This window comes from Saimiri boliviensis, chromosome 5 (assembly GCF_048565385.1).
Source record: "Saimiri boliviensis isolate mSaiBol1 chromosome 5, mSaiBol1.pri, whole genome shotgun sequence".
In the NCBI taxonomy this organism is placed as follows: Eukaryota; Metazoa; Chordata; class Mammalia; order Primates; family Cebidae; genus Saimiri; species Saimiri boliviensis.
Window position 1 is genome coordinate 109,336,807 of NC_133453.1, and position 13,550 is coordinate 109,350,356.

The window sequence follows — 13,550 nt, forward strand, 5'->3', positions numbered from 1 at the left end:
CCTGGAGCCTCCTCAGCCATTTACTCACCTGGCTGGATCTGGAGCCAAATTCCCCAGCCACCACCTCCTCCTCAGCATCCAGGTCAGTGGCTGCCAGGACTTTCTGTAAGAGCTGCTGCTGCTCTTCTTTTGTTGAAAATGCCAAGTCTTCCTCCTCCATGCCAGCAAGCTTCGTGATCACCTGCGAAGCCCAAGCCGTCAGACATGCTCCCTTCTGCTCTCTCTCCCCTGGCCCTACTCTGTCTTCTCCTGGGTCTACCTGCTCTGGTCACTTCCCTCCCCGGGCCCAGCCACACCGTGGTAGCCAACAATGGAGAGCTCCTCCCTACCATTCCAGAGACCAGTGTCAGCGGCCACCTTTAACAGGGAGCTTGACTAATGATCTCAAGACCAGAGAGATGCAGGAATTTCAGAGAAACCTGCTCCTAGCACATAGCATCTAAATGATCATGGATGGAAGATCAACAGGAAGAATCTTAGTGATTTGAAAAGGCTGCTTCAGGTAGCTTTCACATCTTGGAGCAGCCAAAAGAAGGGACAAGAGACTGGAAGGCATAGGCTGTGGCCCTTCGAGAAGGTCCCTGGCATCTGCTGTGCTCAGCAACAGGAACTTCCAGCAGGAATGAGCACATAAAAATGACAGGGTATCAAGAAGATATTTACAGAGCTTCTCTGAAAGAGTAAGAACAGCATGGTGGAGACTGAGTTTTCATGTCTCTGGGGGTAACTTACTATGAGGCCTCCCTATCTCTGCATAAAGCGTGGGTTGACTATGTAAAGGGAACTTTCCCTCCAAATTCTCATAATGTTAACTAAAGGAAAATTCCTAGAAGTAAGGATCTGAGTTCTGGCGGTCAGGTATCCAGAGTACAGACAACGTGCACATCTACCCAGGGCCCAACCACTCCAGGTCATGACTGGGAACTCCAACCGCTCCTCCTCAACAGGCAGCACCAAGGACACAGCTCCAACCAAGACAGACTACTACGGCATGGGATTGTGCCTTTTTGTCGAGGTCACCTTTCAAATAATTCAGAGCAGCTCTTTCTGCTTACCCTCATAGCTCAGCAGGAATCAGGAGGTAGGAATGCTATTACCAGCAGGGATTTTTATGGATGGACAAAAGGGTCACAATGCAAATCCTCCAAAAACTGGGCTCAAAACTCAAGCATCTTGTCCTCTAAGCCAGCATGAGAGGTCTGAAAAATGTCACTATCCGTAACTAAAAGAGGGGAGGCCAGACAACTCTGTCCTCCTAAGGCCAGCAATGGAAACTCTCACCAATGCATAAAGAGACACATTGAAAATATATCTCAAAAGCAGCCTACAGTCTTTTGCAATCAAGAACCTGGGAGTCTCATCTTCTGGGGATGTCCTTTTAGTAGACCACAGGGGGAATTTAATTCCCCTGTTTCTAGAACCCTCCATCTAGCTCCAAAATATAAAGCCTTTCTGGACACCAAATACTGACATAAATGTAGTATCTGTGTAACAGCAAAGAAAGCAAATGCCTCAGCCAATGAAAGCTAGCCAAAGCTCTACAATTCCCAATTATTAAAATACCTGATTTGTAGTACAGGGATGGCTCTGATGTCTGGGAGCCAACGTGAGGCACACTAAGACCTGGAGCTTACCAGTGGATGAAAGGAAGAGCTCTCCTAGCCACCTGGAAAGGCATCCCTGAGAAAGCAACCCTGCAGGGTTCACACTTACACAGTGCCGACCATAGTGCCCTAGCACCTCAGTCCTGCCAGGATGGCACACTTTCCACAGCTGCCCTAAGCAATTCATGCAGAGACAAAGGGAGTTTGAGGCAAGGCCTCAAATCCCCTAATGCTTGGTGCCTGCCTGCTGACAGTGGCCCTCACTTCTGGAGGCCAGCGTACCAAGAAGGCCTTGGTCCTAGTCTAACCCGAGGCCAAATGGATCCATACCTTGAAGCTATAACCTTGATCTACCAAGAATCTCTGCCGCTTGGTTGAGTAAGCCATTTCCTGTGTGTCCTGGGATACCAGTGTGTAGAAAAAGGCATTGTACTCCTCTGCAACCATCCCTGCAGGGAAAAGAAAAGGCAAGCAGACAACATTAGCCATTCGAACGCCAAGAGCTAAGGGTCCCAGGCTGGAAAGCAAGCACTGCAGTGGGAAAGCCCTGCACTCGGGGTTACCACCTGAACTCGGCATGGGATTGCGTCAAAATTAGGAAGGCTTTTATGCTTCCAAGGGCACCATCAAGAAACTGAAAAGACAATCCACAGAATAAAAAAGTATTTGAAAAGCATATGTCTCATAGGGTATTTGTATCTAGGTTATATAAAGAGCTACTGAAACTCAACAAGACAAATTAATTATAAAATGGACAAAGAATACGAACAGATTATTTCTCCAAGGACAATATAAAAATAGCCAATGAGCCCATGAAAAGATGCTCCACACCATTAATCACCAGGGAACTGCAACTCAAAATCACAATGAGATACCACTTCACCACCACGAGGATGGCTAGAATCAAAAAAGCAGATAACTAAAATTGCTGTCGAGGATGTGAAAAAACTAGAACCCTCATGCACTGCTGCTGAGAATGCAGATGATGTGGCTGATTTGGAAAACAGTCCGGCCGTTCATCAGAATGTTAAACACAATGTTATAACCACACGATCTGGCAATTCCACTTCCAGGCATAAATCCAAGAGAAATGAAACTATATCCACACACATTTTTGTACATGAATTTCATAGCAAAATTCTAAGAGCCAAAAAGTGGAGACAGCCCAAATGTCCATCAACAGAGGTATGGATAAATAAAATGTGGTATGTCCATGGAATTGAATATTATCTGGCAATAAAAGAGAATGAAGTACTGACAGATAGCACAATATAGATAATCTTTTTGAAAACCTTACGCTGCTGGGTGTGGTGGCTCACACCTGTAATCCCAGCACTTTGGGAGGCCGAGGCGGGCGTGGATCACACAAGGTCAGGAGGTTGAGACCATCCTGGCCAACATGTTGAAACCCTGTCTGTACTAAAAACACAAAAATTAGCCAGGCATGGTGGCTCACACCTACTCAGGAGCTGAGGCAAGGGAATCCCTTGAAGCTGCAAGGTGGTGGTTGCAGTGAGCCAAGATCACACCACTGTACTCCAGCCTAGGAGGCAGAGCAAGACTCCGTTTCAAAAAAAAAAAAAAAAAAAGCAAGCAAAGAAAACACTATGCTAATGCTATGTGAAAAGAAACCAGTCGCCGGGCGCGGTGGCTCAAGCCTGTAATCCCAGCACTTTGGGAGGCCGAGGCGGGTGGATCACGAGGTCAAGAGATCGAGACCATCCTGGTCAACATGGTGAAACCCCGTCTCTACTAAAAATACAAAACATTAGCTGGGCATGGTGGCGCGTGCCTGTAATCCCAGCTACTCAGGAGGCTGAGGCAGGAGAATTGCCTGAACCCAGGAGGCGGAGGTTGCGGTGAGCCAAGATCGCGCCATTGCACTCCAGCCTGGGCAACAAGAGCGAAACTCCGTCTCAAAAAAAAAAAAAAAAGAAAAGAAACCAGTCACAGAAGGCCCCAAATGGTTTGATTCCATTTACATGAAATGTCCAGAAAAGGCCTATAGACATGAAAGAGGATTAGGGGCTGCCTAGGGCTGGGGGCTGGGAACAAGAGGAAATTAGGAGTAGCTGCGTATGGATGAGGATTTCTTAGGGAACTTATGAGAATATTCTAAACATGAATTGTGATATGATAGTTGCACAACTTTGTAAATACGGTCTTAGGTTTTCTTTGAGGATCCTTACTGAGGTCTTACATTTAAGTCTTTAATCAATTATGAGTTAATTTTTGTATGTGGTGATAGGCAGGGGTCCAGTTTCATTCTTCTGCATCCAGTTAATCAGTTTCCCCAGCACCATTTATTGGAGAACTTTCCCCACTGCCTATTTTTGCTGATTTTGTTGAACAACATTTGGCTCCAAGTGTATGGCATCACTTCTGGGCTATTCTGTTCCATTGGTCTATGTGTCTGCTTTTGTACCAGTACCAGACTGTTTTGGTTACTGTAAGCCCTGTGGCATAGTTTGAAGTTGGATAATGTGAGGCCTTTGGCTCTGTTCCTTTTGCCTAGGATCTGCTTTGGCTAATCAGGTGCTTTTGTGATTCCAGAGGAATTAAAAAAATTTTTTTCTAATTCTGTGAAAAATGATGTGGGCAATTTTCTAGCAATAGTGTCGCATCTGTAGATTGTTTTGGGCAGTCTGGCAATTTTAATTACATTGCTTCTTCCAATCCATGAGCATAGCATGTTTTTCCACTTGTTTCTGTCACCTATGATTTATTTCAGCAGTATTCTGCAGTTATTCCTAGGTTTTGTCTTTTGTTTTTACAGCTATTGTAAATTGAATTGTGTTCTTGATTTGGCTCTCAGTTTGAACATTACTGGTGTATAGAAATGCTACCGATTGTTGTACATTGATTTTGAATCCTGAAACTTTACTCAAGTTACTTACCAGGTCTAGGAGCCTTTTAGTGGAGTCTTTAGGGTTTTCTAGGTATAGAATCACATCATTAGGAAAGGCAGATAATTTAACTTCCTTTTTTCCTATCTGGATGCCTTTTATTTATCTTGCTAGATTGCTCTGGGTAGAACTTTCTGTGTTGAATAGGAGTGGTGAGGGTGGGCTCTTTGTCTTGTTCCAGTTCTTAAAGAGAATGCGTCCAGCTTTTGCTTGTTTAGTATACTGCTGGCTGTGAGTGTGTCATAGATGGCTTTTATTATTGTGAGATATGTTCCTTCCATGCTGTTTGTTAAGGGTTTTTTATCATGAAGGAATGCTGAATTTTATCAAAAGCTTTTTCTGTGTCTATTAGGATGACTTCATTTTTAATTGTTTATGTGGTGAATCACATTTCTTGATTTGCACATGTTGAACCAACCTTGCATCCCAGAAACAAAGCCTATTTGATTGTGAATAAACTTTCTGATATACTGCTGGATTTGGATTGCCAGCATTTTGTTACAGATCTTTGCATCTATGTTCACCAGGAATATTGGCCTGTAGTTTTCTTTTTTCATTGTGTCTTTGCCAGATTTTGGTATCAGGATGATACTGGTTTCACAGCATGAGTTAGGGAGAAGTCCCTTCTCAATTTTTTTGAATAGTTTCAAAAGAACTGACACTAGCTGTTCTTTGTACATCTGGTAGTGTTCAACTGTGAATACATTTGGTTCAGGACTTTTTTGGTTGAGAGATATATATGTGTACACACACAGAAACGGAGTCTCATTCTGTGGTTGAGATATATGTATGTGTACACACACACACACACACACACACACACACACGGAGTCTCATTCTGTGGTTGAGATATATGTATGTGTACACACACACACACACACACACACACACACACGCGGAGTCTCATTCTGTCGTCCAGGATGGAGTGCAGTGGCATGCATGCAACCTCTGCCTCCTGGGTTCAAGCAATTCTCCTGCCTCAAGCTCCCGTGTGGCTGGGATTACAGGCACAAGCCACCATGCCCAGTTAACTTTGTTTTAGTAGAGATGGGGTTTTACCATGTTGGTCAGGCTGGTCTCGAACTTCTAACCTCAGGTTATCCACCTGCCTCATCCTCCCAAAGTGCTGGGATTATGGGCATGAGCCACCATGCCCAGGGCCATAATTTTTTAAAGTTGCTGATTCCATTTCTGAACTCCTTATCGATCTGTTCAGGGTTTCAATTAACTCCTGATTCAATCTTGGGAAGCTGTGTGTTTCCAGAAATTTATCCATTTCCTTTAGATTTACTAGTTTGTGTCACAGGTATTTATACGTCTGTGAGAACCTTTTGTATTTCTGGGGATCAGCTGTGATATCACCTTTGCCATTTCTGATTGTGCTTATTTGGATCTTCTCTTTTTTTGTTAATCTAACAGCAGTCCATTCCAAAGTGCTGGGATTACAAGCATGAGCCACTGTGCCCGGCTTGGTTTTTGTTTTGTTTTTTTAAAACAGGGTTTTGTTTTGTTGCCCAGGCTGGAGTGCAGTGGTAGGATGTCAGCTCACTGCAATCTCTGCCTCCCAGACTAAAGCGATTCTGTCACCACCTCAGTCTCCTGAGTGGCTGGGACTATAGGTGCAGCCTATATGACCCTTGTCTCTAGCTAGATTCTTTCTTTTGCATTGATCTTGAAAAGACTGATGGCTATGTGCTTTTGAGATGATCATCTTGTCTAGTTAAGAAGATTCATTCTCACCACCGATCTTAGCAACCTTAGCATATGATTTTTACTCCCTTTCTTAAATTAGTAACTTTTACCTTTTCACTTGAAGAAAGCACTTTACAGCTTCTCTTTACTATACCTGAATTGCTGATATCATTACACTTGTGCTTTGGGGCCATTACTAAGATAAGGGCTACTTGAAAACAAGTACTGAGGTACAGTGACAGTTCATGGGAACTGAGATGGTTACTAAGTGACTAATGGGCAGGGAACATTTGAGCATAAATATACTGCACAAAGGAAGAATTCACGTCCTGGGTGCTACTCAGAAGCGTGTGTGATTTAAAACTTATGAATTGCTTATTTCTGGAATTTTCCATTTAATATTTTTGGACCATAGTTGACCACAGGTAACTGAATATGGAAAGCAAATAAGGGGGGACTACTGTATTAGCGAAACTAGGACAGAAAATTCTGTGGCCTGAAAGACTTGATCCTTCAGAAAAATCTGAACATTTTTGCTTTGTAGTTCAAACATCAGTAGGTTAAGTATACTGCCCTTGAATTTCATTGTTTCTCAGTTTTACAACAGCTCAGAGATGCAAAGACAGGAGCCAAGTATCTTATGTTAAATAGTGTTTTGAGTCAGAAAACAATTCTATTCACATTTAAAGGAATTTTTAAGGCTGGGCATGGTGGCTCTCACCTGTAATCCCAGCGTTTTGGGAGGCCAAGGTGGGTGGATCACTAGAGATGAGCCTGGCCGACATGGTAAAATCCCATCTTTACTAAAAATACCAAAAAATTAGCTGAGTGTGGTGGTGCATGGCTGTGGTCCCAGCTACTCGGGAGGCTGAGGCAGGAGAATGGAGGCTGCAGCAGATGGAGGTTGCAGTGAGCCAACATCGTGCCACTGCATTCTAGCCTGGGTGACAGAACGGGACTCTGTCTCAAAATAAAGTAAATAAATAAAGGAGTTTTCAAATTAGAGTAAGGAATAAGTAATGAATTATGTTCACATTTGCTAGCAGATCATTTTCCTGTCAGTTTATAAAATCTACTGTCTTAGCCTCCCAAGTAGCTGGAACCACAGGTGCACACCACCACGCCCAGCTAGTTTTATTTTTTGTAGAGATGGGGTCTCATCATGTTGCCCAAGATGGTCTCAAACTCTTGAACTCAAGCTATGTTCCGACCTCAGCTTCCCAAAGTGCTGGGATTATAGGTGTGAGCCACTGTGCCCAGCCAGCCCACTGCATTTTATAATTTATAAGATCAATCCTCACAGCAATCTTGGCAAGATAGGATCGTCAGCCCCACTTTGGGTGGGAAAACCAAAGCTCAGAGAAGCAAATAATTTGCCCAAGGTGACACAGCTGGTCAGGGTGCCCGAGGTCCATGCTATTTCTAGTCCATGCTATCTACCTCATCTCCCTTTTAAATTCAAGGTACTAGATGCTTCTTAAACACATCTGAATGCAGTACAATTCCAAAACACGCCCACTAATCTTGTCACTTTCCAACATCCTAGCAGTCCAGATGCCTTCTTGGATAAGCAAATTCCTTGAGGATAGGGTCTATGTCCTCGTCTCAGGATGCACCCTGGTCCCAGGAAGAGACATGGCCATCTCTCAGCAACAGTGCCAGTCCCTGCCATGCCCACAATGGCGGTCTGGGACCTCTTACTGCAGTAAGCAAGCAGAGGTGCCATGACTTCTCAGGAAAAGCCTTTGCAATGCAGGTTTTCACCTCCTCACTCACTGGGCTTGCCAGGCCCTGCTGCAAGCTGCTCCCAGGGCAGCCCCCTGCACAGGTTATCAATGATGTGTCCATTTTTGTCTGCCCAAGCTGCTCCTACAAAACCTTTCCCTGAGTCCTCCAGAAGCAGCTTCCAGCTCCTCCTCTTATACTGGTGACCCAGCTCTGTTCTCTCCCTTCCACACCTACCTCGTAAGCACCGCCTTGCCCTGGCTCCTTCTTAACATCTACCAACACAGCCTGCTCAGTGTACAGAGCACATCAGTGTGGATTCCAGGCCACTGTCATGGAAAGCGCATGTACAGTCACCCTCAAAGCATAAGAAATAATGATGGGCCATAAGAATCTAGGTCTTTGCTTTGGGATCCCCTCACTCCAGAGTCTATTTAGCCCCAGGGTAAATGGCAGCTAACCCCTATCCTCTTCCTAACCTAAGTGGTTTAAGAGGGGAGATCTCCTGCAACGGAAGATGAAAGGCCACTTTACCTTTTTTAGCTCGAAGCACCCGCCCTAGCCTTTGGGCTTCCTGACGCCTGGAGCCACCATGGGATGAGATCTGAATGAGAACATTTGCTTCTGGCAGATCAAATGATGTGTCGCCTACCTATAGAAATGAATCAGAAGGTTTTTATACATGAAGGGGAAAAAAAATCAACTGACCCAGAATTGAAATAAGTTGTATAGATCAGGCGTCCCCAAACTACGGCCCGCGGGCCGCATGCGGCCCCCTGAGGCCATTTATCCAGCCCCCCGTTGCACTTCAGGAAGGGGCACCTCTTTCATTGGTGGTCAGTGAGAGGAGCACAGCATGTGGCGGCCCTCCAACGGTCTGAGGGACAGTGAACTGGCCCCCTGTGTAAAAAGTTTGGGGACACCTGGTATAGATAATTTAGAGACATGTTCACTCCTTCTCCTCTTTGTATCAGGATCTATCTGATGCAGGCAGAGAGGTGAAGTAATGAACCTCAGAAAGGCATCTCTGGGTCTCCAGGACTTGTGTAAGTTCTCGGGAGGGTCATCCTAAAGAATAATACCATGTCTCAGTGACACTCAAGAGTGCTGCTGGATGCCAGGAGCCCAGAGATGAGAGGGCCCTTCAACAGAGACTGACTCTGAGTCATTCACTTTTTTCGCTACAGAAATATGTCTCTGCAAAACCATCCATACTCTCACCTGGTGTCCACTGAAACCAGCAACACATATCGGATGTGACCTGGGAGGAGCAACTACCCCATATGGGATTCTGACTGCAGGTGGATTCCTCAGCTCTGGGGTTCCAAACATCGAGGTTCCCAGCCAGAGACATGAAAGTCTGGTGCTTATGCGCCCAGCCACAATCACATAAAATCTCATTTCTTTTGGGCTTTGGGTCTGTCTTAATCTGAATGACTATTCTAAACAGTGGGGCTACAGCTTCTGATTGCAAGTAAACCAGCCCTGAGCTGGGCCTGCTCAAGTCTGTGCTGACATCCGCCACCCATCATCAAGGGACACCAGGAACCAAGACAAAGGCTGCTGCGACACACAGGATCTCCAACTTGTGAAGAGAACTTCATCTGAATGCCTACTTCTGCCAGAGTAGAAAATGAACTTTTGTTTCTTTTATAAATAAGGAAATACTTATTTCTTAAAATATTTCTTAATACGTAATACTTATTAAAATAAGTATTATTTCTTAAAATAAGTATTTCCTTAAAACTCCTATATCCCAAAAAGAACTGGGAAAAACCTCAGTCAAAGAGCCTTTACAGATTATTCATGATGCATGCAAATTCTTAGTCGGCTAAATCCAGGTAGTATCCCCTATCCCTGGACACATGGAAAATGAAAACATACATTAGAAGTTCCCTCAGCAGACATGAATTCACTGTCCAGGAATCATAGTGTACCCCCAGGCCTCCAGAGTGCTAGGGGCCTCACCTCCACCCTATTATGCCATACAAACCTTGGATATGAAAATAGTATTAATTTTTGGGTTGTGCTTGAAATTCTGGAGAATTTGCATCCTTTCCCCCTGAGACGTAGGTCCGTAGATATAGGGTCTAGAGAAGAATGAAGCTGTGTTAGAAAGACCACAGAATAATGCCTCAGTTATCTTGAAAACACATCAGAAGGGAAAAGGAGTTAAGCAAGCTATTCTGAAGTAGAAAGCCCTCTGTCATGCAGGGGTATCATTACACCCACAAAAATGACAGGCTACAGACATAGCACCCGCCAGCCTCCCCCAAGTATCCCCCAGCCTTCCCCACTGATTCTAGGTTTAGGCCCACCATCCTCTTCGGGATTTCCTTCTTTCCGTTTTTCGTTTTCTTTTTGGACTATGCTTTTTCCTGCTGCAACCTCTCTCTCTCTCAGCACAGAGCCTATACAAGGAAGATCTCCAGATTTCATGAAGCCCAAGGAGAGTGACAAAGAAAGCACTGCTATTTCCAGAAAAAGCCTGGAAGCAACTGTTGGCCAATGACACAGGCATACTCCAGGAGATGAGCAGAAAGGAGCAAAGCATCCTTCAGCCATTTTTGGGCTGACTTCCCGTAACAATACATTTTAAAAACTTAGGGCACAACCCTATTAATGAACTCACTGGTTATTATCCCATAGCCCTGGGAATGTCATACTCCCTCTCCTTTTGTCTTGGAATGTGGCAGTGGACACTTTTTGTAGCTTCCCAAGGATCATAACAACTGTGATGATGATAAAGACAATGAGGACAAGCTACAGGTACGCAGGGCCTACCAACACCAAACATACCGAGCTGAGTACTACATGAAAACAAAAAATCCAGGCCGGGCGCAGTGGCTCATGCCTGTAATCCCAGCACTTTGGGAGACCAAGGCAGGGGGATCACCTGAGGTCAGGAGTTTGAGACCAACCTGGCCAATATGGTGAGACTTCATCTCTACTAAAAATACAAAAAAATAACAGGGCATGGTAGCATGTGCCTATAGTCCCAGCTACTCAGGAGTCCGAGGCAGGAGAATCTCTTGAACCTGGGAGGCAGAGGTTGGGGCAAGCCGAGATCGTAACCCTGCACTACAGCCTGGGCGACAGAGACTCTGTCTCAAGAAAAAGCTAGCCAGCCCTACCAAGACTCCTCAGTACTGTAAAAGACAGGTTTCATGTGCCCCAATTTACATGTGGGAAACCAAGGGTCAGGAGCCTGAACAGGTGGAACCAGGGAGTGGCTGCTCCACTGCCCAGGCCCATTAGCACCCAGGGCAGTGCCTAGTCACAAACTGCCTTGCCTGGTATCCAGAGTGTCCTGACCACCACAGCAGTTTATCATTTTCTATGCATGTCATGCCGTGAAAAAAGTGAGGAAGCCCTACTCATCAGAACAGCCTGACTCTTAATACCCAGGTTTTTAGGTGGTTTTCTCCTCTCCCATCACCAGGAAAAACTACTCGCACAGTGGGGAGCCCTCGGTTTCTAAAGGTTCCCCCATACAGCTGAAATAGAAGGATAAACATCCTCCAAGTGGAGAACTTCACATTTACTGAACACTTACAAGCTGCCAGGCATAAGAATCCATCACCCACCATCAACGGACACGAGGGCCAGGGACACACTGGGTGGCAGTAGTTCCGCGTGACCAAAGCACAAAAGGAGTTCAGAGGTAGACAACTTTCCCACATCCAGTCTGTCTGATCCTAAAGACGAGGCTCTGCCCATGGCCTCATACTGCCACATAACCCTAAGTCTCTCTTGCAAAGTGCTTTGGTGATACTGATGCCTTTCTTATGAAGCGGGGGAGGAGCCAAAAGCTTGGAGAATCCCCACCACACACACAAGCTAAGAATGGAGCAATACCCAGGAGCCACAGGATCACATTTGTTTTTAAAGGATGGGGTCTCACTATATTGCCCAGGCTGGTCTTGAACTCCTGCTCTCAAGTAATCTTTCTGCCTTGGCTTCCGAAAGTGCTGATTATAGGCATGAGCCACTGCACCCGGCCCACAGGATCATTTTAGAAGTGAGAAAACCAAGAAGGAAAAACACTACTTCATACATTTAAAGGCCAGAGGCACAAAAAAAGGTAAGAAGTACACATTGTAATGATCATTCCAGTGCACAGGAGACAGCCACAATCTGCTGCCCTTCACTGTGCCAGACTGGCTCAGAGTCGACAGTGCCAGGCAAATTAACATCCCTGCTCAAGCAGATGCTCGGGAGGCTGTGGCCAAGGAACAAGCCTCAGGAGTGCTGCAAATTTAGGTGGGGGAGGCCCCTGGAATGAGGCTCAGAAGACTGTGGAGGAGCGCTGCTGTGGGAGGAAGGACGGGAAGGGAAGATGGCTCTTAAATATGACACAGTAAATATAGGCACTGTCTCATTGCCCTGCTCAAACTGGCACTAATGTGACAGTAAAGAACACAAACCCACAAAGAAAACAGGAGAAGAAATAACAGCAGATGAGAGAAGTGGGTAACATTTCAGAAGCTGAAAAGCAGACAGACACAGACACAGAACCTGAGCTAAGAGACTAAAGAAAGCTGAAGCTGGAGCCGGCAGGAGAGAAGAGGCATATGACACCCGTCACTGTCCTTTGTGGAATGCAGGAGGGATCAGGAACTCATCACCAGTTGCCTGAGGAGGTGGGGAAGTGCGCAGCAGCGTGTGAGTGCAAGGAGCAGTCAGGCCAGGCTGGCATAGGCAGGCTGCCTCTGCTGGTGGAGCACTGGAGGCTTACTTTCCAGGGACACCAGGCAGAGCTGAGGGCAAAGGCGAGACTGAATGAGAAGATGCCACTAGCCCTCCTCCTCCCCTAACACAAGGTGGTGCCCAAAGGGCTGGAAAATTCCTCTCTGAAGAAACTATCCAGCCCAAGCAAAAAGTCCTAGAGATACTGGCATTTGGCATTCTCGTGAAGAAATAGCCAGGTCCCTGCCCAGTCACTCTGGTGAGGTCCACAAGCTGGCAAACCCACTAAGCCATACAGAAAGGCCTGCTGGCTTTTTAGTGACTGACTTTAAGCAAGAAAATCCAGCCAAGGATTACCAAAACTCAGAAGGACTTGACAGGCAGGTAAAAACAATCAAGACAAAAAGAATGAAGAAAAGAAACAGTGCAGGAAACAGAAGGAAGCTTCAAAAGCTTCAGAGCCTCAGAGAAGACACTATTCACAAAACAAGAACAGTTACCAGGAAAGAACTCTCAGAAATTAACAAGTCTCAATAGAAGGTTAGAAGACAAAGCATTAAAAGAAAAGAAAAGAAAAGAAAAGAAAAGAAAAGAAAAGCAAAGAAAAGAAAAGAAAAAAGGCAAGCAAACAGGAGAAGCTGTTCAGAGGATCTAACATCTGACCAGTCAAGATTCTAAAAAGAGAGAACACAGAGGTGATTAACAACAAAAAATAGGAATTCTCAGGACTGAAGGACACGAGTTTCCAGACAGAAAGGGCCTACTGAGCACCCATCACAATGAAAGAAAAAACATTAGGAGTATCATTTTGAAATCTCCAAATCCTACCAGTATTCAAGGGAAGGAAAACACAGAGCCACCACAGCAGACAACACACTGAGAGGAAGCACAGGGCATCAGACTTCCGAGCTGCCGCACTAGAAGCTCCAACGTT

General features: G+C 45.4%; 1 protein-coding gene across 1 annotated transcript in view; it reads right to left on the minus strand.

Moving 5' to 3' along the window:
• Positions 1-13,550, minus strand: part of ERCC3 (ERCC excision repair 3, TFIIH core complex helicase subunit) — a 32,307-nt gene that overhangs the window by 1,919 nt on the left and 16,838 nt on the right. Inside the window, exons 11-14 of the mRNA XM_003931576.3 lie at positions 9,921-10,017; positions 8,462-8,579; positions 1,935-2,053; positions 29-181 (exon numbers count right to left, since the gene is read on the minus strand). Coding sequence (XP_003931625.1) covers positions 29-181; positions 1,935-2,053; positions 8,462-8,579; positions 9,921-10,017 — 487 coding nt within the window. The remainder of the gene's footprint in view (positions 1-28; positions 182-1,934; positions 2,054-8,461; positions 8,580-9,920; positions 10,018-13,550) is intronic.